This window comes from Pseudorasbora parva, chromosome 20, assembly GCF_024679245.1.
Source record: "Pseudorasbora parva isolate DD20220531a chromosome 20, ASM2467924v1, whole genome shotgun sequence".
Taxonomy (NCBI): Eukaryota; Metazoa; Chordata; class Actinopteri; order Cypriniformes; family Gobionidae; genus Pseudorasbora; species Pseudorasbora parva.
This window is the reverse complement of record NC_090191.1, coordinates 20680716-20706505: the sequence shown is the minus strand read 5'-3', so window position 1 is coordinate 20706505 and position 25790 is coordinate 20680716. Positions and strand designations below refer to the sequence as shown.

Here is a 25790-nt window from a genome sequence, read left to right as displayed (position 1 = left end):
CCAGATTTCTGTTAGATATATCCTACGCACTTCATTGCTAGTCATACTTGGTAAATATTACAGAACACTAATAAAAGAAATGGGGTATGATGACGTATGATAATGTGTAATGGTTAAGTAGTGGTGTCCCACTTCTTAGGGGAATATTTTCACCCCTACGCCTTGCTACTCTGTTTCAAGGGGCAAGGTGAAGGGTTAGGCGAAGGGGTATAAAATAGAATTGGGATTGGGCCTAAAATAAATTCAATGTGTGTTGCTGTCGCGGCTGGTTAGTACAAAAAGTCGAATTAACATGGAAAGATACATTTTATCGCGTGTCGCTCTGTATCGCTCCATCGCGATACAGTGTTATCGTTTATGTAAACGTGATTCTTCTTGTGAGTTTTTTATTATATTAAAGACTGTGTATCTCGCACAATCTTCTTTGTTGTGAGCTTTCTACTACCACCTTAGCTTTACAGAATAACCGGCCACTCACCTGCACTATACGTCTCCCTCTCCTCCCTGAGAACCGAAAGTTGTTGGGGTATTTGACCTGGATGGTCCAGAGCATCGGCCTTCACCTCAAAATCAGAGCGCCTGAGGCATTGAGACCAGTCCTGAACCATAGCTGGAGGACATCAAAACCCTGGAGTCAATGCATGGGGAGCTTAGTAATTCATTGGTAATTCTTTATAATTTGGCAATTATTTGATAGTTATTAATGAGGCTAATCTCATTCAGTACTAGTTGATTACCTAAAAAGGAATTATCTTAGCCCAAAATTTGATATTACTTTCTGATTACTTCTTGTTTCCATAGTTAATGATAGTAGCTGAAGTGTTGTATAATTCATTTGTCTGGCATTACTTCCTGCATAGTTACCTATTAATGATGGACCAAGTTTTACCGTAACTTGTAGTCAACAGAATTTCCAAAAGGGACTATCAAAATTAAGTGTTACCAAATGTGACTGACAGCAATGTCTTTGACAGCTACACCACTGACAGTCAAAAGTTAAAAGTGAATTTAATTATTTGTGCGAGTGGATTACATACAAAGTCAATGCAAAGACTTGCAAATTTGTGCCGGGTGATGGAAATTGGGTGACGTGAATGATGCGAACACATGATATTCGCCTCAATCGTGAATGATGCGAACACATGATATTCGCCGCTTCCATGCGAGTTAACATTTTTCCGTCGTGTGGAAAATGGACAGCGACTGCTGTTCAAACTACTTTAAGGTAAACTACGACCTCAAGAATTGTTGTCTCGCCCTCGTGGGCGCCAAATCCCCATCCACTGATTGTTCAGCATAGAGTCAAGTTTTGAAAGACGGCAGAAGTCCTTTAGTACCTAAAGAAGCGTATAAGCTACGAAGAGAGAATGGTACTGAGAAACAGTGATACTGAAAGCATTGTCCCTCACGGATTGACAGTTGCGCCATTGATAGCAACATAAGTATACTGCCAGTAATACCAAAACTGACAAACTTAATGTAATTTTGTAATACATAGTCTATTGTTTTGTAATACATAGTCATAATCTAGTATGTTGAATCCAAGGATGATTTTTTTTTTAGACAATTCTTTAACAACATGCAGATTATTATGTGTTTCATAGAAGTTAATATTCCTCAGTGGAAGTAGATGAAATATATGCATTTAGGCAATGTTTTATGGATATCTGAGGGCTCTCCATAATCACTGATATGCCGGCATGTTGACAGCGCAATCATTACCCAGCATGGGCACCAGGAAGTTGGCGGGAGCTTTTCACTTGTGGAATGGCTAATTAGAAAAAATTACTGTTGTTTTGTCCAAATGACTGATTTGGTGTGCCATATATATTTATTATCTTTGGTCACAAAAAAAAGGAAAAGAAAAAAAAGAAAGAAAGAAAAGAGACCACGGTTATAGTGCTTGCAATAAGAAAGAATGTTTCATCTTTTTACATGTAAGCTTACTAGTACAACACAATAACTCATTCAGTTTAATTATTTTTATAAAATGATTAATTTAGAGGCATGTCATTTATTTGCACCACTAGCATTACCAAACAATAAAAAACATATACATTCACCTATAGGATTATTAGGAACATCTGTTCAATTTCTCATTTGTGCAATTATCTAATCAACATGGCAGTTGTTTTTGTCAGTCCAACGTCATCTTGGGCCGTCCTTGACCAATGAAAGCTGCGATAGACTCCAGACCTTCTGCTTTCAGTCTGAAGGCCTGGCTAAGTGAGAATAAGACACTCGACTGCCATCAGAAAAGAAAATGTTAATGGCTGTGCTTTTTTTGTTGATGAGCAAATTATAATTCCATCAACTCCTTTAATGTTATCTTATGAGAATGGAAATTAGTTTGGAGAAAAAAAAAAGATATCTCTTAATAGAGAAACATTTCTGTTGATGTCTGAGAGAAACTGCAGCTGTGGATCGCATGCACATGTGGTCAGTGCTGCAGTGCAGTTGTGCCGCGCTAATCGCTCTCAGCGCACTGACCTTACGGAGCTCTTTTTTGTTACATCATCAGTTCATGTGGTGATGACTCAGGACTTCAACTGCAATGGTGCATGTCTGAACATGTCCTTCCCGTAAAACCTTTACGAATATCATGAAGGTGCCTGAATCTGTTGTGCTACCTACACTGAAAAAAAGGAAAACACACATTGTCCAATTTACGTAATCTTATTATTTGCAATCTACGCAACAAAATTGTGTTTCTCTTCTAAACATGATTTCTTTGCTTTCAATTAATGTAATTCTCTTAAATGTGCAATCTACTAGATTACATTATTTGGGGTTAATGTGAACCAATCAAGTACTCCAACATGATTTTTGCTGAAACTGTAGTTCCCAGCATGCTTTGCGTGTGTTGACGAAAAGAGGAAGGATTTTGAACTTAAGTTTTATTTTATGTGTTTTTTGGGCAAAATTAGATGGGGGGGGGGGGGGGGGGGCTTTATATTGTTTAATGGTGTTTAATGTTTAATTATGTTGTAATAATTAGACTCATTCAAATTATACTGGATTACCATAGTGGAGAAGAGAAGAGCGGGACGATTGCTTATACTGTGGACTAAGACAGCATGTCATTAAATTTTATACATAGCACTTGACATGTTCAGTTGCTGGCTAACAGAATGAAAGTTAGCTTGTGCAGTCTTATAAATCAGTCAAGTGACCACTAAAATATACTAAAAACAAAATAAGCATGTGATTTGATTAAAGAGTCAGGGACTCAAGCCCCCCTGTGCGCACCATGTTGTTAGGAAGCCATATTAAAATCATTTTGAGACTACTCAATTGGGTTACTTAAAAATTACTTCATTCCATGATGTTGAAGATATGTGAACAAATTATGTTTGTTTAACTTAATTGAATCATGTGGAACCAATGTACATGATTAAATCATGCAAATCCAACACACCTTTTTTTTCAGTGTATAGTTCAAAATGAATGTATGTTTTAGCTAATAACTTTTGAACAGTGTGGTGTACATTTACTCAGTTTTTTTCTGATTCCTTTTGTTTTAATTTCTGCCTATTTTAGGCCAATATTCCTCATAAAATTTCTACGTTATCCCACCATTTAGAATTTTGTCAACTTCAGGTTTCACATTTTTCCAGCTTTTTTTGCAACATGTCCTCCAACCAATACGCCTATATAGGTTGTTCATCACTTCCTTGAAATACGACCCATGGGAGCGTTTACTAAAGGTGCGCCCCATCGACAATATTTTAATTCATTAAATACGACGCGCAGGAGCTTTTTGAGCGAAAGTTGTGCTCCTATTGACAGCAGGACGCTTTCATTTTAAAGCATTTTTCCCTTTTATCTGCTTAACATTTCAGGACTTTAAAACGTAAATATAGGTCGTAATAAGGTGCTTGAAAAACAACCTATAGAGTCGTATTTTTTTGGAGGACAGGTTGTTTTATTGTTGTTGTTGTTGTTGCTGAAAACCTGCTTTTTCAAACTTGTCCTACAGTGTTCATCAAACCTTTTCCAAATGAATGATCTTGAGATCATGACGGTGAAAAAGTAACACAATTTTTTAGATAAAACAAACCATTTACATGTAACTCATCAACTTGTCAGTGTCGCTGAACAGAAACGTTGAAAATAACCTTTTAACCGCGTGATCAAACTCCATTATTTTATGATTAGATTATCTGAATTGATTATTTCTACATTTGTTCTTTTCTAAAATGTTGGTATGGTATTGTTGGTAACGTAGTATGGGTTAATTAAAAATGATGATTTTTTTCGGCTGTTGAAAAAACTTTTTTTTAACTATAATTTGTATTATTGTTTATCTTGTTAACAAAATGTTCCAGCTCCAACCTCTCTTTGGCTGAAAGTGGTTGTTGTTGTTTTGCACCAGAAAAGGTTGAATGCTCATAATCAGCCTGAATTCTGCAGTCTCACAGCTGTTAGCAAGAAAAAAAAAAAAACTGAAGCGGCAGACAAATGTAATGAGCTATGTGCATCCCGCATGCTTGACAGAAGGGTGAACCAGTGGTATCAATAGGAAACCCACGCATCCGCGACCACATCATAATTTGCTTTGTGTCGATATTGCATGTGGTTGGTCTCAGTCGATGTGGGTGTTCTGGGTCTTTCGTGAATGTAGTGCTTAGAGCTTAGTGTTATTTTGCCAAGTAGGACATGTGCATGGATCAACATCTTTGTGGGTCCTGGCGCAACATTCCCATCAGCCAATCAGCTTAGTTTTAGGGATAAAGCTTGAACAACATTATTCAATAATATTAAATATTTTAATACTCAAATTTTATCAATCAGTGCTCATTGCTGCATGAGAGTCAGTGGTCAACTTTGTAGCATGTGAGTATGCGGTCTGTGTTTAGCCAAAGCAGATTCTGTGTTGTTTTTGCATTTGTAAAGGCGGGCATACACAGTGCGTTTTTTGCTGTCGTACGAACTCGCAGACGATTTGTGTTTTTTTCTCGGGAGAAATCGTGTGGACATCGTGGATGCTCGTTTGGTCGTGGCTCGCAGCGTGTGAGAGGAAATAAGAAACGAGCCAAGCACGTTAGGAGCACCTCCTGAACTTACGAAAATTTTTAAGCATGTTTAAAAAATTCGGGGAGTCGGCCCAATTTTCACCAGCGAATGGCTGTCCCATATTGCCAAATCATGCACAACCACGTCACATATTGGTTCGATCTATGAGTATTATTAGGCTATAGCTCAGTGGCTGCAAACATACAGTGTAAACACACACACACACACACACACACACACACACACACACACACACACACACACACACACACACACACACACACACACACACACACACACACACACACACACACACACACACACACACACACACTCTTTCTCTCTCTCCCTCGGGTTGTTTCGGTTGTAAGGAATGGCTACTGTTCTCTGCTTTTCAACAAATCATTTGCACACATATTTTTTCTTTATTTTTTGTATCAATTTTCTGTAGCTATAGCAGCAACATTGAAAGCTCCGGTCTCTGTGTTCAACGTGAAAGCTCGTGTGATTGCCGCCATGCAGTGCATTCATGTCGTGGACCAGCTGATTTGATGCGATTACCAAGTTAACTGACTCGTACCGTCTGCAATATCTCACAACCTCCCGAGTGTCCGGATTCGCACAGTGTACGCCCGCCTTAAGTCATCTTTATGTGAATCACCATTGAACAACAGAGTAGTAATAGATCTTGAGTATAAAAGTGTTAAAACAGGGAGAGTATGCTGTTCTGTTTCTGTTCTGAGATGCTGTTCTGTTTCATTAGTTCCTGTTTCCCTGTTCTGTTTAGTTTTGGTTTTCTTGGTTTCTGATCATGTCCTTGTAACCTGTCGGTTATTGTCTAAGTGTAATGTGTTGTTTATTCCTGTGTTCTTCTAACAATCTCCTGCATTTTGAATTGAAGACTTTTAATTCGGTATTTCTTGTTTGTGTGTGTTGCTTACTACGCCATCTAGTTACAATGTATGGGACTTTACATATCACAATGTGACTTTATTGCATTAATTATTTTTAGAATGAATGTTTTAATGTGGTGTTATTACTTTCTTCGACTGGTTTCGGTTACTTCAGTATAAGACCAATTTTCAAAAACATCTAAAATGTTTTAAATGTCATTCCCTTAAACCTTTTACCTTATGATTTTAGTTGTAGAGTTGGGTTTAGGGCCTATGTTTAGTTGATAGGAATGCTGCTTAAAAGCAACAAAATATGATAGAAACATACAGAAAGTATTTATGTGTTCACCTTAGAAGATGGTTTCCAAACTGTTCTTAGAAACATCACGGCACAGTGGAGTAAAGGCACAAACTTTTGGTTTGCTACTTAAAGCTTCTCCTGAATTCTTAAAGTATTACCATCCCAACTCTTTCCGTTCCTTTCTCATCCCTTCCCTGTTTTGCTTGTGTTGTGGGGAGAATGCGGAACCTTGCGAAACTGCTCTATCCTTCCTGCTGATGCAAACCTTTCAAGGAGACTTAGTGCTTTAATACTGAATGAGTGTATGTGTTTGTACGTTTGTGAATTTGAGAGATGGGGCTAAGACTATTTTTAAAAGCTGATCCCCACAGGAATATCCACATGCTATTCTTGTCTATTTATAACAAATAATCCACCTTATGGACAGAGTAACATGATTTATGCATCATATTCTGTTCAACAGGTTCAGCTGAGAATGTTAGCCATGGCAGATGGTACTTTAAGAATGCTTTTATGCTAGAGTCTGAGGTCTATTTGTTTGTTTGGTTGGGCTGTTTTTCACGGGAAATCCAGTGGGTAACAAGTAGTATCCCAGCTAATAAATAAGGACATTTTACTAATATTTCCATTAAAGTCAGCATGAAAGGAAATTGGACTAATCTTATTATTCATATTATATATATATATATATATATATATATATATATATATATATATATATATATATATATATATATATATATATGTAATACAGTTCGTAGATGGGAAGGAAGGAGGCGGTAACCGGCGAACGTTACAAACACATTTATTCAAAATAAATAAACAAAATGAAAGTAAAACCGCGGGCAGCCCCTCACGGACGACTGCCCGCAAACACACAAAATAAAACATAACAAACTCCAGGCCTGGTCCTCTCTCGTCTTCCACAGCTCTTGCTCCTCCTTATATATGCTCCCGTCACATGGCCGCGAGACGAGACCGGTGTGCCACGCAGCTGGCACTCATGAACGTTAATCACCGGCCCGCTCTCGCGGTCCCTCGCCCCGCTGCCTGTCACACCACATACCCCCATCGCCCCTCGCAGGCCGGGGGGCACTCCCGAGACTGCGCTCTACTCCCCCCCCCCCCCCCCTCCCGGGGGGGCCGATCACGGCGGCCGCGGCACCTGGGGGTAAGGACAGAGAGGCGAGAGAAATGTAGACGGGAGCACGAGGAGCCCACGGAGCCCGCGGACGAGAGAGGGGAGAGAGGGAAAAAAGAAAGAAAGAGAAAAAAAAAAAATTCTGGTCCGGTTCCCCGACACACTGCCGCTCGGTCCTCACCAGCCGAGAGGCTCTTCCTCGCGGTGCTATGCGATGGTGCTGGACGCCCGGTGGACGGCCCGATCCTCCTCCGCCCCCTGGCGGCCGGCGGTGGCTCCTCCTATTGAGGGCAGTCGGCAGCGAGCTCCGGGTTCCCTGCTCCTCCCCGTTCCGGCGGATGGCAGCAGGCTCCGGCCCACGGCGAACGCCGGCAACTCCTCCGCTCCCTCCAGGACGGCCGCCACCCCACCTCGACCCAGGGGCACGGCAGCGAGCTCTCCGTCCCACCGGTCTTCACTCGCTCCAGCACCACCGCCTCGGGCAGTCACTCGCGGTCTTTCTTCATCCGCGCTGCCCGAACTCCTCAGCACCGCGATCCCCCTCAGCAGCGAGGGCTCTCCGACAGCGCGTCCCTCCTTCCTCCCGGGTTTCGGCACCAATGTAATACCGTTCGTAGATGGGAAGGAAGGAGGCGGGAACCGGCGAACGTTACAAACACATTTATTCAAAATAAATAAACAAAATGAAAGTAAAACCGCGGGCAGCCCCTCACGGACGACTGCCCGCAAACACACAAAATAAGACATAACAAACTCCAGGCCTGGTCCTCTCTCGTCTTCCGCAGCTCTTGCTCCTCCTTATATATGCTCCCGTCACATGGCCGCGAGACGAGACCGGTGTGCCACGCAGCTGGCACTCATGAACGTTAATCACCGGCCCGCTCTCGCGGTCCCTCGCCCCGCTGCCTGTCACACCACAATATATATATATATATAATGTCAATTGCATCATATCTGCATAACCCTCGGTTTCTTAGCAGTGTGAACAAGTGCCACAGCTGCCACCGAGTTAATGTACAGAGTAACGTCATAACATAATTTTCAACACACTCAAATGTATCTAGTATGATAAAAAGAGCTACGTTACCTCATGACCAGAAAAGCGGAAATAGCGCCGGCGACTGTGTCCCGTCATAATAAAAGTCACGCTGCTCGCGAGGCGTGTGTTGTTCACCTCATTAGCAATCCCTCCAGTGGCCTTGCTCAGCTCCCTCAACACTCAGTTCTGCTCTGCTTCATACTACAGTAATGTTAATAACTGCATCCATGAACGGGATATCTGCCCGAGTCCTATCCCGATTCTTTTCCACTGGCTGAGGTGAAGACCACATGTCCCAAGATTCTGTGCTCAAACTTGGCGTCATCAAACTACGCCTTTGTTTTGAATAGGCGCCCTCTAGCAGACGGAAAAGTTGCATAGTGCACCTTAAATAAGTTCAAAGTAAACAAAACTGGCAGATTTTTATTTTATACTCATACATTTTAATGGCTCCAAACTTGAAATATTCGAGTGAAATTATTCATTTAACTTAAAAGTATTATGTAATCTCAATTTAAATATTATTAGTAATGGAAACTTTGCTAGCTTTAACTACTGAATAAATGCTTACTTGCTAATTGGTAACACGATGCTTTGACAGCATTTGCATAGCAATTGCTTAATTATTAAACCAATATAGAATATTTAACATACAAGTTTTGGAACATCTGCCTTTACAAGAACATGTGTTGCATGGGTTGAGGTCAGGACTCTGTACAGGCCAGTCAAGTTCCTCCACAAACTTGCTAATTCATGTCTTTATGGACCTTGCTTTGTGAACTGGTGCGCAGTCATGTTGGAACAGTAAGGGGCCATCCCCAAACTGTTCCCTGAAAGTTGGGAGCATGAAATTGCCCAAAATTTCCTGGTATGGTGAAGCATTAAGAGTTCCTTTCACTGGATCTGAGGGGCCAAGCCCAACCCCTGAAAAGCAACCCCACACTATAATCCCCCATCACAAAACTTTACACTTGGCACAATGCAGTCAGGCAAGTACAGTTCTCCTGGCAACCAGCAAACCCAGACTCGTCCATTAGATTGCCAGACAGAGACGCATGATTTGTCACTTCAGTGCTCTAGAGTCATGTGCTGGTGTGTTTTACATCACTGCATTTGACACTTTGCATTGCACTTGGTGATGTAAGGATTTGATGCAGCTGCTTGGCCATGGAAACCAATTTCATGAAGCTCTCTACGTACGCACTGTTTTCTTAGCTGATCTAAAGGCCACACAAAGTTTGGAGGTCTGTAGCTATTGACTGAAAAAGTTGGCAACTTCTGAGCATGCGCTGACCCTGCCCATGGAATATTTAGTAGTGAGGAAATTTCACGAATGGACATATTGCAGAGGTTACAACCTGTCACGGTACCACGCTGGTTAAGAGGTTAAATTCAAGTTCACTAAACTCAAAACAATGAAACAATTCAGATTATTCAAAATGTGTTTTGTGAACTCAAAAGAAAAAGAAAGTGTCAAATCAAAGATCCTTTTTTCAAAATCTCATTGGTCCAAAATCCTCTGTATTAAATATCAAATATATTCCTATTGGCCATCAGTGTGTCAAGCCGCACAGCAGTTCCGTGTTCATTGTGGAGAGACAAATTACTTGTCACACTGTGTCTGGTTAGGACACAATGCAAATGCCATCTTGACAGGTCTCACTTCTTTGCTTTTCTAAAGAAACTTATGGCGTAGCTTAATAATTGGATTCCTGTTACAGTCAATCAAAGTGACACCAAAAAAGAAAAAAAAAGAAAAATATTTCTACAACAGTGGAGCTTGATTTGATACAAGAGGCCTTCACAAGATTACTCTGTGATTTCCCATACGTGCCCTATATTCAACATGTAAAATACTCAACCAGTTTGTATAAGTGCCACACAAATGCATAACAGGAACAAGAGAGAAAGGCCAAAGTCAATTCTACACAAACTGTCTGTTACTTTCTCTTATTTCAAATCAATAAATTACATTCTTCCCTATTATTTAGGTTTAGCAAACTATATGCTAACTGCATATCGAACCACAGAGTTAAATGGTCCAGTTAACTCATTTTAACAGTATCTTTCTCCATTGATAGTCATTCAATATGATCTGTTCCAACCCCCAATAAATAAGACAGTTAAATATAATAATGTTTTATGATGTTGTACCAATTGATGTTTTTTGTTGGTCTCTGCAAGAATATCTAGCTTTGTCTAGTATTATGTACCTCTTTGTCTTGGCACGTTATTCTAAATGGGCGTCTATTGTAAAAACATTTACATTTACATTTACATTTACAAAAACAAAAATGCAACAACTGGTTGTTTACTAGTGTTGAAAACCTACATCATTGCTGAAAAGTGGTTCTTTTTAAAAATAGTGTTTTATAGCCTACCAAAATAAATATATTAAAGGTCCCGTTCTTCACGATTCCATCTTTCAAACTTTAGTTAGTGTGTAATGTTGCTGTTAGAGCATAAATAATACCTGTAAAATTATAAAGCTCAAAGTTCGATGCCAAGCGAGATATTTTATTTAATAGAAGTTCCCTTTCAAAGCCAACAGCGAACCGCCGGTTTGGACTACACCCCTGCACTTCCTGGCAGGAATGACGTCACTAGAACCGTTTGTTGACTAACCCTCCGCCCACAAGAACACGCAAAATAGGGGGCGTCGTCTTGTTGCTATCCCACGTGGAGAAGAGCGCGCATTCAGCGCTTGCATCTCCCCGTTATGATAAGAGGCGGGACCTTTCCGGGCAAAGTGCGCTAAGCTGCTGTCCAATCACAACACGGGAAGCGCTGGCCCAATCAGAACTCGTTACGTATTTCTGAAGGAGGGACTTCATAGAACAAGGAAATCATCAGGCCGTTTTTAGGACAGAGGAAACAGCGCTGTACAGATAAGTCAATTGTGTGAAAAATACTGTGTTTTTTAACACATGAAACATGAACTCATGTTATATTGCACACTGTAAACATAATCAAAGCTTCGAAAACACGTGAAGAATGGGACCTTTAACACAATTATGTTATTAAAATGTCACTTTTTTTCCGGTTTGAAAACGTGAGGCGCACCAAAAACATTTTTTTTTATGTTGCTAGGGAAACCCCTAATCAGCTGTCCTGTTAGTTTAATCAAGGTAACCACAATAAAAAAGGCCCGCCTCTCCATTAATTCTATTGGACAATTAAAAATAAAAAAAAATAAAAAAAAAGAAAGAAAGAAAGCTCTTTTCTGCTCAGAGTTGATATTTTTTGAAGTTCATGCGCTCAGAGAGCTCCTACAAAAACGCGAGGCGGAGCAGGCGGATAAAATGCCAGACGCCTGGGGTGCATAAACAGTGTGCAAAACGCTCACTGCCAATAGAAAACTATTTAAAAAGGCACCTCTCACCGCAAAAACACTGTCTGACATTTCACGCGCTGTCAATAATCATTTACATAGACAAATAGCTATCAAAATAGCATTGGCTGAAGCATCTAAATATTAGTTTTGGTAAGCTTTCACTTTATACCCTAGTTCACCTGGTTCATTGAAAATAACCAATTTAAAAGAATGATTTTTCAGCAGAGAATGAATACATGAAGCCATGACACATGGAGCTGTAGGGAGATTAAGGCTCTGATGAATTCGTACTAACCAGCTGGTGCTTTATACGTTTTTTTCTGTGAGGAATTAGACGTCTAACCTCGGAAGGTGGGGCAGAACGTTTTGGAGATCAGATATTGTGCTCTCTGTGTAATATCTTAGTTTGACCTGGAATACTAATGCTTGCCTGCATGATCATTAGGTCTGCTATACTGCGATGAGCTCACAGGGCGATGACCTCATCATAGAGATGTTTATGTCAAAAAGGAGCTTTTAGAGTGAAAGCATTTCTTAAGAGATATATAAGAGAATATATTATAAAAGTAATTTGGATGCTTTTAGTGCATGATATTAACAAATGACTCGTAATAAGATGTATATTTATGCACAATGATTGGAAGTGGACAACTGAGTGGATGTTGCTAGGGTATTGCAATGCGGTTGCTAAGGTGATTTTTAGCGTGTTACTATGTCGTTGTTTGACTTTTCCTGGTGTTTCCTTGGGCATTGCTTAGAAATTTTACTTTACAAAAAACAAAATTAAGTTGATTTTATTAAATGAAGTTTAATTAGATTTTTCAGTAGATGTACTAGTAGAATACACAATTTCAATACTTTTTAGGACTACATTGGTAAACATTTTAGTTTTATACAAACCAAAATGTATATACTCAGTAGTACACTTTGAATATGCACCTAGTATACATCTTTTTTTCTCTTCTATTGCACCAGCACTGTGAATTTATAGGTTTACTATTATTTACTAGCTACAATAGCTTAGATAAATATCCCCCTATATTTCCACTTCCAAAACTGACTTAAGTACTATTTGAGTGCTACTTAAACATATACGTTTTTCAGAAAGTAACTTAAACATGACTACCTAAAAGAAGCCCATATATGTGAAAAAAGTATATAGTAGGCGATACTCTCAAGAGTAAACACAATTACAAGCCAAGTATACTTAGAATTCTAAATTATAATTTTCTTACGTATATCTCAATCACAAGATTAAGTGAAATTATAGGACAGCTATACTTAGACTTGTCTGTATACTTGTTAGTATAAGCCAAGTACACTTAACTCCTTCTCCACCATTGACGGAAATTTACGGTGTTCCATGTTTTTACTGTTATACGGTAAGGGGGCACTATTATACATCTTCTGAACGTGTAATAAATCTCCTGATCAAAACACAGGAAAATAAGAAGCAGAAACAAGCAAAAAAACAGACCCATGCATAAAATAACATGATCATCAACATTAAATCGCACATAAATCAAAATGCCTAATGTTAATGAATGAAATGTCGACCCAGGATGAGGTTTAGGACTGTGCAAGCATGAAGGTTGTTGATGAATGCTTGACGCTACTGAATATTTTTGTGTGTGAATGATCTGCACATTATGTACGAGCACATATGTGTGTGCATTGCAATGCAGTAGCGAGTTCATTTAGAATGGAGATTAACTTAAACTTAATTAACTTAATAAAAAATGTGCATTGAACCAATTTTGAGCATCCAAAAGATATAATCAAACACATCATATGGAGCGCTCTTGGAGTATGCATTTATTTGTCATTTTAACTGTTTGGAAATGGAGAGTAAAAGTGGACTCTAGGCTATACGCACGCACGCACTCACACACACACACACACACACACACACACAAACACACACACACACGCAAACGTACAAAACAAATGATTCTTCTCATCAGGTCTTTAAGATGGGACTTAAAAACAGCTATTGAGTTTGAAGAAGTTTGTTTGTGTATATCTGTGTTTGGGCGAGTCAATCAAATCTAGTATACTCCCTTCTGAATTATTATATGAATTTATATATGACTTGTAGACTTTTGTAGTTAGTCACTCAGACCATTAATTTAATGGACATGCTATCAACAATCATTTATTGGGCATCCTGTCACCAAACTATTACCCCAAATGAATTACCCAAGTGAACACTATTTATTTACTATGAATACAAATGGGTGGGAAAAAAAAGATAAGGTGTAGCCGAAATTGCCTGGGGCACTTGAGGGGCATTCAATGTTTTTGAATTGTGAAAACATATTGCATTTTGCTCAAAAACACAATTTAAACTTTAAAGAGATCAAACCTCAACTGTACAAACTTGGATCTAATGTTGTGTTTATGCATTTTAAAATTATAAATTTCTTCCTCTGCTGTCAGAAATATGACTTTCATCTTTTCTAAAGCCCTTGGGCGGCCTATGAGTAGAGGGTTCTTTGAAATATATAATTTTATTCTGAATCAGATTACAGCGCTCTTGATCAATTCAAGCATGTCTTCCCCTTTTAAACAGAATCATCCCGTCAAAAGTTAATGTTTATTTCTTTTGAATTTAAACATTTACTTTGGATTGTTAAATAACAGCCAGGTGTATTTTTCAAGGTCATTGATTTTAATACTTGCTTAAGTTTCATTTACACAGCTGCTAATTCACTGAGCCCATTGACCAAATCCACATTTATGCCACCTTTATTCAAAAAGTCATTATCCGAGTCAACAGCAGTAAGTCTTGCTCTAGTAATCTGCTCGCTTTTGAGGCCTGTAGTCCGTAACCTATTAACCATCCAGTGTCAAGTCACACCCGTTAACAAAAACACAATTAGCAGGACCATTAACAATAATAATTAATTAGCAACCATACTTTTTTCCCCTCTGACATTTGGTGACAACTGTGCTAAATGTATTGTAATAATCATAGTGAATTGACAGATTAAATTGTCAGCCTTATATATCGTTATGCTTTTTCTTTGAATGCATAACTTTTTAATGTACCAGCATGAAAAGGATTGTACGGGAATGTTTCTCTGTAGAGGAAGGTTACTTCCCAAACTAGAAACTCATCATTTTAAATGTTGGATTTTGAAATGTGGTTCTTATAAACCAAGCTGGCTGGAGAAAGATGTCCTGTTTGTTTGCCTTCCGATTCATATCAATTGTTGCTCAGTTGGGATAGCAATTGTGTGATCTACATTTTTCTTTGAGTCACCTGAATTGCAAATGTCATGTGACTATTTACATATAGGAAGATCATGTTCCAACAATGGACACCTTTAAATAAAGAGTAACCAATAATAAACTGGAACGGATAATCACAAAGTAATTTACACGGGAAATAAAACGATAAAACAATTTCAAAATGGTTTCTGGCCTATAGTATAATAGGGAGATGGTTCAATTCCCCAATGACCTCATGCTGCTATATCCTTGAGTTGACATTAAATCCAGTGGTACTTCTCCAACAGGGACAAGAATGAATCACTCTGAATTACTCTTCAAGTAATTGCAGGGAAGAGTTAAAGGGTTGAAATAGAGGTTGAAGGAAGAAGAGAGATCATCTGTCTTAGCAAATGGGATTTCTGCCCCCTACATGTCGAAGTCCGTAGAGCTAAAATAACAGCATAACTTTTATTCACTCCACCATATGACATCTTGAGTAATACTACTTACCCTCTTCATGCCAAATCCTCTTTTATTTGCTCTGACCAACTGGAGGACCAGCATCATTGAAGAAAAAAAGAAAAGAAAAAAAAAGTAGGCAGAGGCTTTGGTGTGGATAAGGTGGTGTTTCTATGTTGTTTTTGATGGCACCCTCATATCTGGAGATGAAAGCAGAAAGCAGTCTGAGTGTTTTGTATTATGAAGAAGAGGGGCATGAGGTGGCTTTTGAATTGACGGCCGTTTGTCCTTCATAAGAGGGTCGTCTTGTCTAGTGTACTGCTTAAAGGGTATCGAGGTGGGAGTTGCATGGGTAACATCTCTCTTTTAGAATGACTGTCCCTTTATTTTTCTCTATCTTACTATATCTACTCTATCTTTTCTCCCTCTCTCTCTCTTTCTCTCTCTCTCTCTCTCTAGAAGCAGATTTTCTCTTTTGTCCTGTGAGTGGACACTCATTCACAAGAAGATTTGTGAGCACATACAAATGTAAAAGCTAAGTTAATAATCTGTATTTCAAGCATCAGATATGACAACAATACCTGGAGAAAGCTACCCATCAGCTACTTTTCAATGCTTTTTGAATACATGACAATTCAATTGCATCAGGGGCTTTCAAGATCAGCCAAACTATGACACCTTGAATACTACTTTACTGCTCATATGGTTTTGGGTCAATGTTGTTCTCGAGACCAGCTCATATGAGTTCAGGCCGAGGCCTGAGTTGAGTCCATGAAAAGACCAAGAACATGAAAATATTCTGACTTGAGACCTAATTAAAAGTGAAAACCAAAGCTTGTGCTTGAATGTTTGTGTTATTAATATCCAATTATTTCAAAATGAACTACTCCATTTTCTTTTGAAAGTCATTTTTTGGGACTTGTAACAGTCCTATTACTCTGTGAAATGGGATAAGGACATGACGGAAGCCAGAATCAAACACAATGTGTTTTGAAATTGCAAATTAAAGATTTTTGCATATCAGTCAGGTTTAAAAAAAAAAAAAAAAAAAGACAAAAGAAACATCCAAAAACCACCTCTTTGGTTTTGTGATTTTATAGACCCTCTCCACTATTATTTTGCTGCATTATTGCATATCTGTGTTCGCTCATTAAACTTTATTGTTGCCCATGATGTTTTATTGTAAAGATTCTCTTGTGAGTGAAATTCAGGAAAATGACTCAAACAGACATTTTTTTGAGAATCAGAGAGCAGTTAGCTCAGCAGATGATGTTTAATGTTCTGGTAAACTTGTCACTAAAACTGGGGAACCACAATTGCAGGCCCCTTTCAGTTTCCACTACCTTTGTGATAATGTGGATAATGCTTTACTACTTTATTACTATTTTTATTTTAAAGGTGCACTCAGTAATTGTAATGCTGACTATTTTACATAGTTTTATAAATAAATACAATTGATGGCCTAATTAAACTATTTAATTTTATATTGAGTTCATCCATGTGCCAGGTACATCCATGCCTAAGAATAAGTTTAAGACAAATGGCATTTTGGGCAGAGCAACATACTACTACTACTACTACTACTACTACTACTACTACTAATAATAATAATAATAATAATGACCACACCTTTACAGGTTAATTTAATATGGTACAATACAATTTTATGGCATATAATAGTGTCTTGTTTAAAGCCAAATCTACTTATATTTAAGCTTTTATTAAAATTGCCATTACACCGTAAACAGGACAGTTTGCAGATTGATGCTCTATATCCTTGTGGAAATCTGTTCTAGGTCAGCTTCAAGCCTATTTGTGTCACAGTAAAACAGCAGTAAGTATAGTCTTCAATGAGATGATTACATTGTGTTGTTCTACTTTAGAATAACAAATAGGACTCGGGCAGAAATCATGTTCATGAATGCGGTTATTAACGTTACTGTAGTGTGAAGCAGAGTAGGACCGAATGTTGTGGAGCTGAGCACGGCCGCTAGAGCGATTGTTATACAAACACACGGCTCGCGACCACAGGGACTTTATTATGATGGGACGGGACACAGTCGCCGGGCGCTCGCACTTCCGCTTTTTCCAGTCAGGTAAAGAAGCTCTGTTTATCATATCAGATACATTTAAGTGTGTTTAAAATAATGTTATGACGTTACTCTGTGCGTTCACTCGGCGCTGCTGTGACATGTTCACACTGCTAAGAGAAAAGCGCTTCTGCAGAATAAAACCGAGGTTAACGCAGATATGACGCGATTGACAGGCGAATCCCCCAAGCGCAATGCTGAAACGTCCCAGGTTCTTGGTTAAAATAGCAATTTTCTCACAATTTACAAATATTTGGAAACATTTGGGATATTGTAAGAACTCAAATGAACAAAATATATAACACTGGCCTAATGGTTTTTGGATATTTAACTACAAAAATACTACATAGTGCACCTTTAAAGCCTCCGATAATGTGTGTCATTTAAATGCAACTTAGATACAAAGTGACACAAATATACAATTATATTTTAAATATTGCAAAACCCTACCCTAAACCTAATCTGCAGTGTCAACAATAGCAAGCATGAGATAAAATGCATTGGTTGACGCATCCATGCCATTTTAATCTTGTATCTCTTTTATTGTGACTCATACCCACACGCTCTGCACCACAATTCTGCCCTACAAAGGCAAAAGACCTTAACTCACTGGAGTGTGGAACTGAGAAAAATGACTTTAAAGATTTTTTGTTGTCCAGCCAAATTAGTTATAGGTAGGACACTGGAAATCTGGCATTTAGATGTTTTAGTAATGACAATTATCTACATACACTTTTTTTTTACTCAAACTTGACTTTTGACCCCTATTTTGAAGTTACGGCACTCTGCCTTTGTATTGTCTGCAAAAAATGTGGAGTCATGCCAAGGCAAAAGGCAGTAACCTCCATATTATCAATATTTGGTTGCTGATCACCATTTGCAAAATCAATATAGTAACACCTTTATAAAATCTAATGATCATGGCATTTATTTTGGATGATTTACAATTAATTATAGCCATCTTATTATTATTAAGGACACAATACCTCTAGTAAAGAGAATCTTCATTGGTGTGCAGCAAAACTTACAGGTTGATAGGTGACACTGAATTATATGAACAAGATAAGATTATTTCTAATGAGTAAACATTTGCATATATAATGCAGATATAAAAAAATAGAACAAATAAAAAATCTTGTAAAAATGCATGTGATAAATAAGACAAATAGCAAACAGTGCCGCTGGTTAATCAAGGGTTAAGTTTGGCTATCACGCTATTATATTTTGGCTAATGACAGCGCTGACTGGATCGGATTGCCCATTCATAGGCTAAACAGAGTAATTATTTATTGCAATATGTTTTTAATGTTTTTATCTAGTAAAAAAAGATACAATAGGCTACATAGCTTATACTTTTACATCTTTGAATGAAAATCGCCAAGCCTAAAAGGACAACTTTTAGATTGATGTGAACGACAGGAATAATTCTCAGAATGCTTGTGGATTAAACATCTCCGATGACGTTCATTGGCATGGATTTTATCGGGTTTACAAGAAAAGGTAGGATATATGGATATAATTGCGAACTGTTACTAGCCTACTGATTGTATGCGTGGTCGCACGCTGTCACTGCATTCGAGTAGCCTACACACACTCGCGCAGTGGGCAGCCCCAGACTGCCTGACAGCGCGCTGAGTGAATATTCTGCATTATGAAAACATGTATGACAGTACACAGGCTACACCGTAACTCTAACGCGGCAAACTTTAATAGACATTAATACAAAGGCGGGACACCATAACTGCATGTCGGTACCGTAACTTAATTTAGACGCATGGCTAAACAAAGGCAGAGTACCATAACTCAGTTTGAGCGTTCTAAAACCAAGGCAAAGAGCGGTAACTGCTGTTACGGTGTTCTGCCTTGGTTTCTCCTGGGCTTTTGGAAGTTACTGTTCAGACAATCCATAATTTTCTCGAAAAAACAACATAATTGACTAATGATATTTATCCACATGATAAAGGAGGTCTTGAAAGTCCCAAAAATGTCAATAACTCATTTTCGACCAAAAACGAAGTTACGGCCTTTTGCCTTTGCACGGCAGAATTGCAATGATATACTAGGTGAGCTAATGAGCAAGTGTTTTATTCAGCTGGAAATTGTATTGGGTTGTAAATGTCTTGCAAAAAATGTAGACAGAGGAACAAGCCTTGGTGCAAACGTTATGTAGGCCCACTTGGATTAACATAACTAGCAGCTAAAGTATTATATTTATAGCAAACTTTCAGCACCTCGACAATATATCACACAGTTTTCATGTTTGACAGTATTTTCACACTATTTCCTTGTTGGGGATTGAGGTATTGGCAAAAGGTCTGGTAGTTAATCTCTCACTGCTTCTGTAATGACCCACTTTCGTTCCTTTTTATAATGGACGAGCTAGTTTTGGGAAAAGCCTTTACTCTTTAGCGTGACCATTTTCCTATCTCTTTTCTTGCAGGAACCAGACAGTTCTACACCAGTTCTGCTGTCCTGCTCCGGAAGCCCCTGAGTCTGACTCTCAGGCCTGTGTACCCAGGTAGGTTTGTTGGTGCCTCCCGACCAAAACCTCCATTGCCACAGTAAAGACTGTGTTTCTGATGGTGCTAGGCAACACAAATGCCCTAGTTATACCCGTCCTGAAGTGGTTGTGAGTCTTTTCATGCCTTGTCTCCCTACAGTAAATTCAGCCCCTGTCATCACATTTAGCTGTGACCTTGACAGAGCAAACACTGATATAATTTCCCTCGAAATCAGAGCAAAAGAAAAACATGTGTATCTAATGTATAACTGCCATGTTTGTCGGGAGGCATAAGTTCCGCTCAGTTGACTTAGCTAGAGGCTAAAAAAAAAAAACCTTGGTCAGAGTAATTTCTCATTCTGTTTGCATATCTGTGTTTACACAAGTATCACGATAAGCATCTTGCTTTGTGATGATTGCCTAAATCAATCAACTGGAGATCCCCATCTCTGGCCTCTTTAGTCACTTAGGACCAGATTAACAAACCCTCTTTTGGCATTAAACAAACTATATTGGATTTACTAAAGAAATATTTGGACTGAAAATGTGTGGACACACCCACAGCCAGTTATTTTCTAGCTGACCTTATTGCGTAAGCATTTGCTGTAGATTCCATTTCAGACGCAAAATGTATGGGAGGAGAGTATTTAAATTATTCATAAAGCGATTTACTAAGGTTTGTGCTAGTCAATTCACTGGTATTTGCACTATTATTTAACAGCTAAAAAAAGAAGAAGAAAAAAAGCATGTCTTAAACCAGAGGATAATTTGCACTGCTCTTGGTAGATTGTGTTGGACATTATAGAAATGATCCGGGTGTGTCTGTATTCTTTAACTTGAGAGTCGTCAGTAGATCGGGCGCTGAACATTCAACTCCTGTCTGCGCTTTTTTGGAATTGCACTCTTAAGCTAATTTGCTCTGTTTAGTAAATCAGGCCCATAGTGTGTATTAACTAAGAGCAAGAAACTAAATATGATAGGACAAAAACAAGTACAGACTGTTGGTACTGTCTATGAACCGTTATTATGTATTCAACATTGATCTACCACAGGTTTAAGTAAAACCCTTGTCAGATGGATCAACATTATTTGCTCATCATCTTATTACCTTGTTATATAGCACATTAAACAAACAAAAAAACATTAGAACTCCCAAATTCCTGTTGTTGGGCAGCTTTGCAGATCAGCTTAAATTGGTTGGAAGGCATCAATAGTCATTAAGGACAACATTCCCTATTCTGTATTTGAAAAGGAAAGAGTCAAAGAAGTGATGAGCACAGCAACTAAAGCAAACTGGTATTGATGATGGCCTTTCTCTCCTGTAGCACGGGCCATTGTTATTTTGGTTGGAACACTGCAATCGCCCACAGAGACACCTCTAAATCAAACTGTAAACACCGCAGAGGGCGCAAGTTATTGAATTAGAACCAGATAGATTGCCAGAGTGGAAGATGGAGGAAAAATGCAGTCACATCTCCCTTAGGTTTGTCTTTAGTGTGTTTGTTAGTGTGTGCTGCAGAGGTAGAAATAACATGGCATTTATCCATCGGAACATGTTTGAATGAGTTTCAAATGCTCTGCCACTCATGGGCTGAGAAAAAAGATTCAATAATTCCAGCTGCACAAATTATTAGCTTAAGGATCTATTTCTATCTGATCTGAAACTTAGAAATTAATTTTCTGACGGAAAAATGAATTGGTTTTCACTTTATTTTAATGGTCCCTTTAACACTTTCTTTTGACTAATTGCACTTACATATCTCCAAACTCTTATTAGAGTGATAGTAGAGTATTAGTAGACTGGTTGGGTTAGAAAAAGTTGACGTGGACTCGCAAAGTTACTTATAGTCAATGGAATGTCCGAAGATCATCACAAAAAAATTATTAGCAGATTTAGTCACCCCCATGTCATCCAAGATGTTCATGTCTTTCTTTCTTCAGTCGGAAATACGTTTTTGAGGTAAACATTACAGGATTTTTCTTCACATAATGGATTTCAATGGTTTCAAAAAGGGCTTCAGAGGTTTCTGCAGATTTCCAGCAAAGGAATAGGGTCTTATGAAGTGATTGGTCATTTTCTAAAAAAGAGGAACATTTATTTGCTTTTTAACCTCAAATGCGCGACTTCTGTGATGTACCTTTTTATGACGTATGACATCATCACGTCGGAAAGGATACGCACGTGACTTACGTGGAAGTGTTAAAACGAACATGCAAAGACATAATCAAACACCCTTTTCAAAAATATAGATACAAATATAAGATGTTGGACAATTTTAAATTTGGCGGATAACACGAGATTGAGTTTTTCGGCACTGGTACTTCCATGTACCGTGACCGTGACCATTCCAACGTAATGCCGCAATACGGTGTGAAGATCATCACCGAAGTTGCGCATCTGAGGTTAAAGAGTATATACAATTTTATTGTATTTTTTAGAAAATGACAGATGGTTTCACTAGATAAGACACTATTCTTTGGCTGGGATCATGCAGAGCCTCTGAATCCCTTCAAAACCCTGTAAAACTGGGTTGATTTGGACATTCAACCCGTTGGTTGACATTAAAATCCATTATGTGGAGAAATCCTGTAATGTTTTCCTCAAAAAAACGTTATTTTCGACTGAAGAAAGAAAGACATGAAAATCTTAGATGAGATGGGGGTGAGTAAATTATCAGGGCCCGGTTCCCCAAAACGTTCTTATCGCTAAGTAGTTCTTACCCTATTCCTTAACCTCTCTCTTAATCCTATGGCACGATTCCCGAAACATTCGTACGCTCGTATCGTTCATTCGTATATCTTATGTAAGTTACACTTTCGTAAGGCTGGTCTTGGCCATTCATAGCGCTCTCTTAGCATTGTTTAAGCTCAAGACGCTAGTCGCCGCCACTGTGCAGCAGTCTTTAGAAATCAGCGCAGTACAGAACAAAATAAAAACAATGATTTTATGTTATGGACATTTTAAGACTAATAATAAAATACGTTTGCAATGGAAACAGGGACTTTATTTGGTATCAGAACTAATATGGTGGTAATAAGGCTATTTTGTAATGTCATTACATTTTAATGACGTTTAAATTGGCAATCACTTTAGATAATTAACATCTGGTAAACAATTTGGCTCTAAATGGCTAAGATCTTTAAATGGGTAAGCATGGTGGTGTCCAGTAAGCAACCAACTATGGCAGTGATTCAACGTATCCTTCTATTAAATCAAAGACAACGTCGGCCACGGAGACATTTAGTCCATGTCAATGTCTTTATTCGACAAAACTTAAGCCCTTTTGACATTTTGCCTGACATGGCTATATTAAAAAAAAAAAAATTGCTCCCAAGTGTGTTATCCATTTCATTTATTGAACTCAAAATCAACGCAAAATAACACACAATGTGTTAAAATGACACATGATATGTTAAGTAGTTTAACACACTACATTGTGTTAAAATTAACTCATCATTATTTAGAGTGTACCATTAATATAAAAGTGTATTACATATTTTTTTAGAAGTCTTTAAACCCATGTCAAGAACAACGGGATAAGGAGGGTGGATGATTAGCAAGGGATACCCATCTACCATTAACAACATATCGTGTGAACATATTACTGACAATTTTATAGCTTTAACATTCTATATTTTACGGATAACTTAAACTATGTTGAAATAAATGTTACTTTGAAATAATTTGAGGAATTTTTCATTTGCATAGAACGTGTTGTCTTTCTAAAAGCCGTAATGCACCTTCGCGTGAAGTGGAAAATCGATCTCTGAGCAATCGATTCAGCACCTTCACTTGGGACATCGGCTTTGTTAAGTCATTCTTAGAGGCAGCGTGTTAAGAAGCTTCATAAGAGACACATCGGGGAACATACTTAGGAACATAAACAACTTTGGTAAGATATATCTTTTCGAGTCTTTTTAGCGGGCTAAGAGTGAGCGTTATCGGGAAACCGGGCCCAGAATGTACAAAAGGGACCATCAAAATAAAGCATTACCCTGAATTGCTTGATTTTCAATTAAAACATCATGATCTGCTAATGATATGGGAAAGGTTAGGGACAGGTTTGATGGTATGGTTAGGTTTAAGGGTGGATTAAGGTGTAAGGGAGTGTATTTATTGACAGTGTATTTATAGAAATTAAATTATATTATATATTTTTTTAAAATATAAGTACAATGTAAAAAAAATAAAAAATGAATATGTACACAATAAGTGTATTGCAAATGATTAATGTAAATATTTGTACATAGTAGTGAATGACACCTAATATAAAAAGGGACCGAAATTCCTATGTGATAGTATATTGGCCATTTTGGAAAGAAAGAAAAAGCTAGAATGTTGAATGTTAATACTATATTTTGGTATTAAAAGTTTCTTCCTGCAATAAGAATGCTGAATTTCCCAAAACACTCGGTACAGAGAAGCAAACCACTTCAGACAGGGCACCGACGGCAGACCTTGAGTTGCTGGTTGTTTGCTTTGAGAGAAAATTAGTTCTTGTTTTCTGTTGTCTGTCACTTTTGACTGTTTGTCAATGAGTCAGTGTTCATGTTTCTCTCCTCATCACACCACTGCGTTGACAAGCACCACACCATTTATGTCATGTTCTGCTTACTCATAGTTCACCGATGCACCATATGTGTTATAAGGTTGTTATTACAATGTAATAACAGCACTATTGTATGATAACTCAGAACTGCTACAGGGTTCTCTCCCAAGGCTCATTCTGATACAGTTTTTAAAACATTTAGGGTGATAGAAACAAAAAAAATAAGACCTGTTAGGTTTAGAACAATCTGAAATACTGTGCCAAATTTGGAGTTGGAGCTACAGACAGACATTTTGGTCTTAGATTAGGGATTTCGAAAAGAACCTTAACAACCTGAATTTTTACAATAGCAGCATATTGGCATAAAACATTTTTGATTTCCATTGAAGTCATTTTACACATCATAATATCATGTTTCATCATTCATAGCCAGCTTTGAGGGGAAACCAGCAGTGGTGTTGCTGCATGTCAATGGCGTAGACTAGCGGCTACTTGTTGTGTTTGTGTGTCTGCTTTTAATACACACTTTTGAAATAGTTATTTGCTACACACTCTAGCAAATAATCACCAACAAATATGGCTCCACGATAAGGGTCAAAAATGCTCAAAAAACTATAGTTGTGCCTGCACTTCCTTTAACCAAATATAATAGCTTCATACAATACTTTGTAAAAATTGTATTGATAAGAGTAAACTAAACACTACTTACGACTAATATGACTTCTGGGAATGCATGGTTATAGAGTTGCTTTGCAATTTGTCTTCACATTAGATATTTTATGAGAAGCAATTTCATTTAATTCAGATTATTTCACAAGTACAAAATCAAACAGACAGACTGCAAAGAATGATATTCATTGTTATCTTTTTCTTAGGCATTTTCATCTTTGAAAACACTGCAAAGGGACTACGTAGTTTTCAACTTCTTTACATTATGAAACATGGCAAAACCTTAAGAAGCGTCACTCAAAAGTTAAAATGTGAAAAAGTGAAACTCCTAATATTAATTCTAATCATTCAAAATGATTATACAAAATTTAAAAAAGCTTTGTATTGTAGCACAGTTCACCAAACTTAATCACAAACAATATGGTCAAGAATCATGTTTGGATTTTTTACAGTTAATCATAGAGAATTTTCACTTGCAGATTTAGCAGCAAATTCCACACACATGTAAAGGAACACATTCTTGTTTCATTTGAGCAGAATTCCACAGTGAACACCGCTAAAGTACATGTTTGTTGTGTTGTC

The 25790-nt window shown here is 38.0% G+C and overlaps 1 protein-coding gene across 3 annotated transcripts in view; it reads left to right on the top strand.

Annotated features, from left to right (window-relative positions):
- iqsec3a (IQ motif and Sec7 domain ArfGEF 3a) overlaps window positions 1-25790 on the top strand; it is a 177139-nt gene that overhangs the window by 19722 nt on the left and 131627 nt on the right. For all 3 annotated transcript variants that reach the window (XM_067428474.1, XM_067428473.1, XM_067428475.1), the window contains exon 2: window positions 19930-20007. In XM_067428474.1, coding sequence (XP_067284575.1) covers window positions 19930-20007 — 78 coding nt within the window. The remainder of the gene's footprint in view (window positions 1-19929; window positions 20008-25790) is intronic.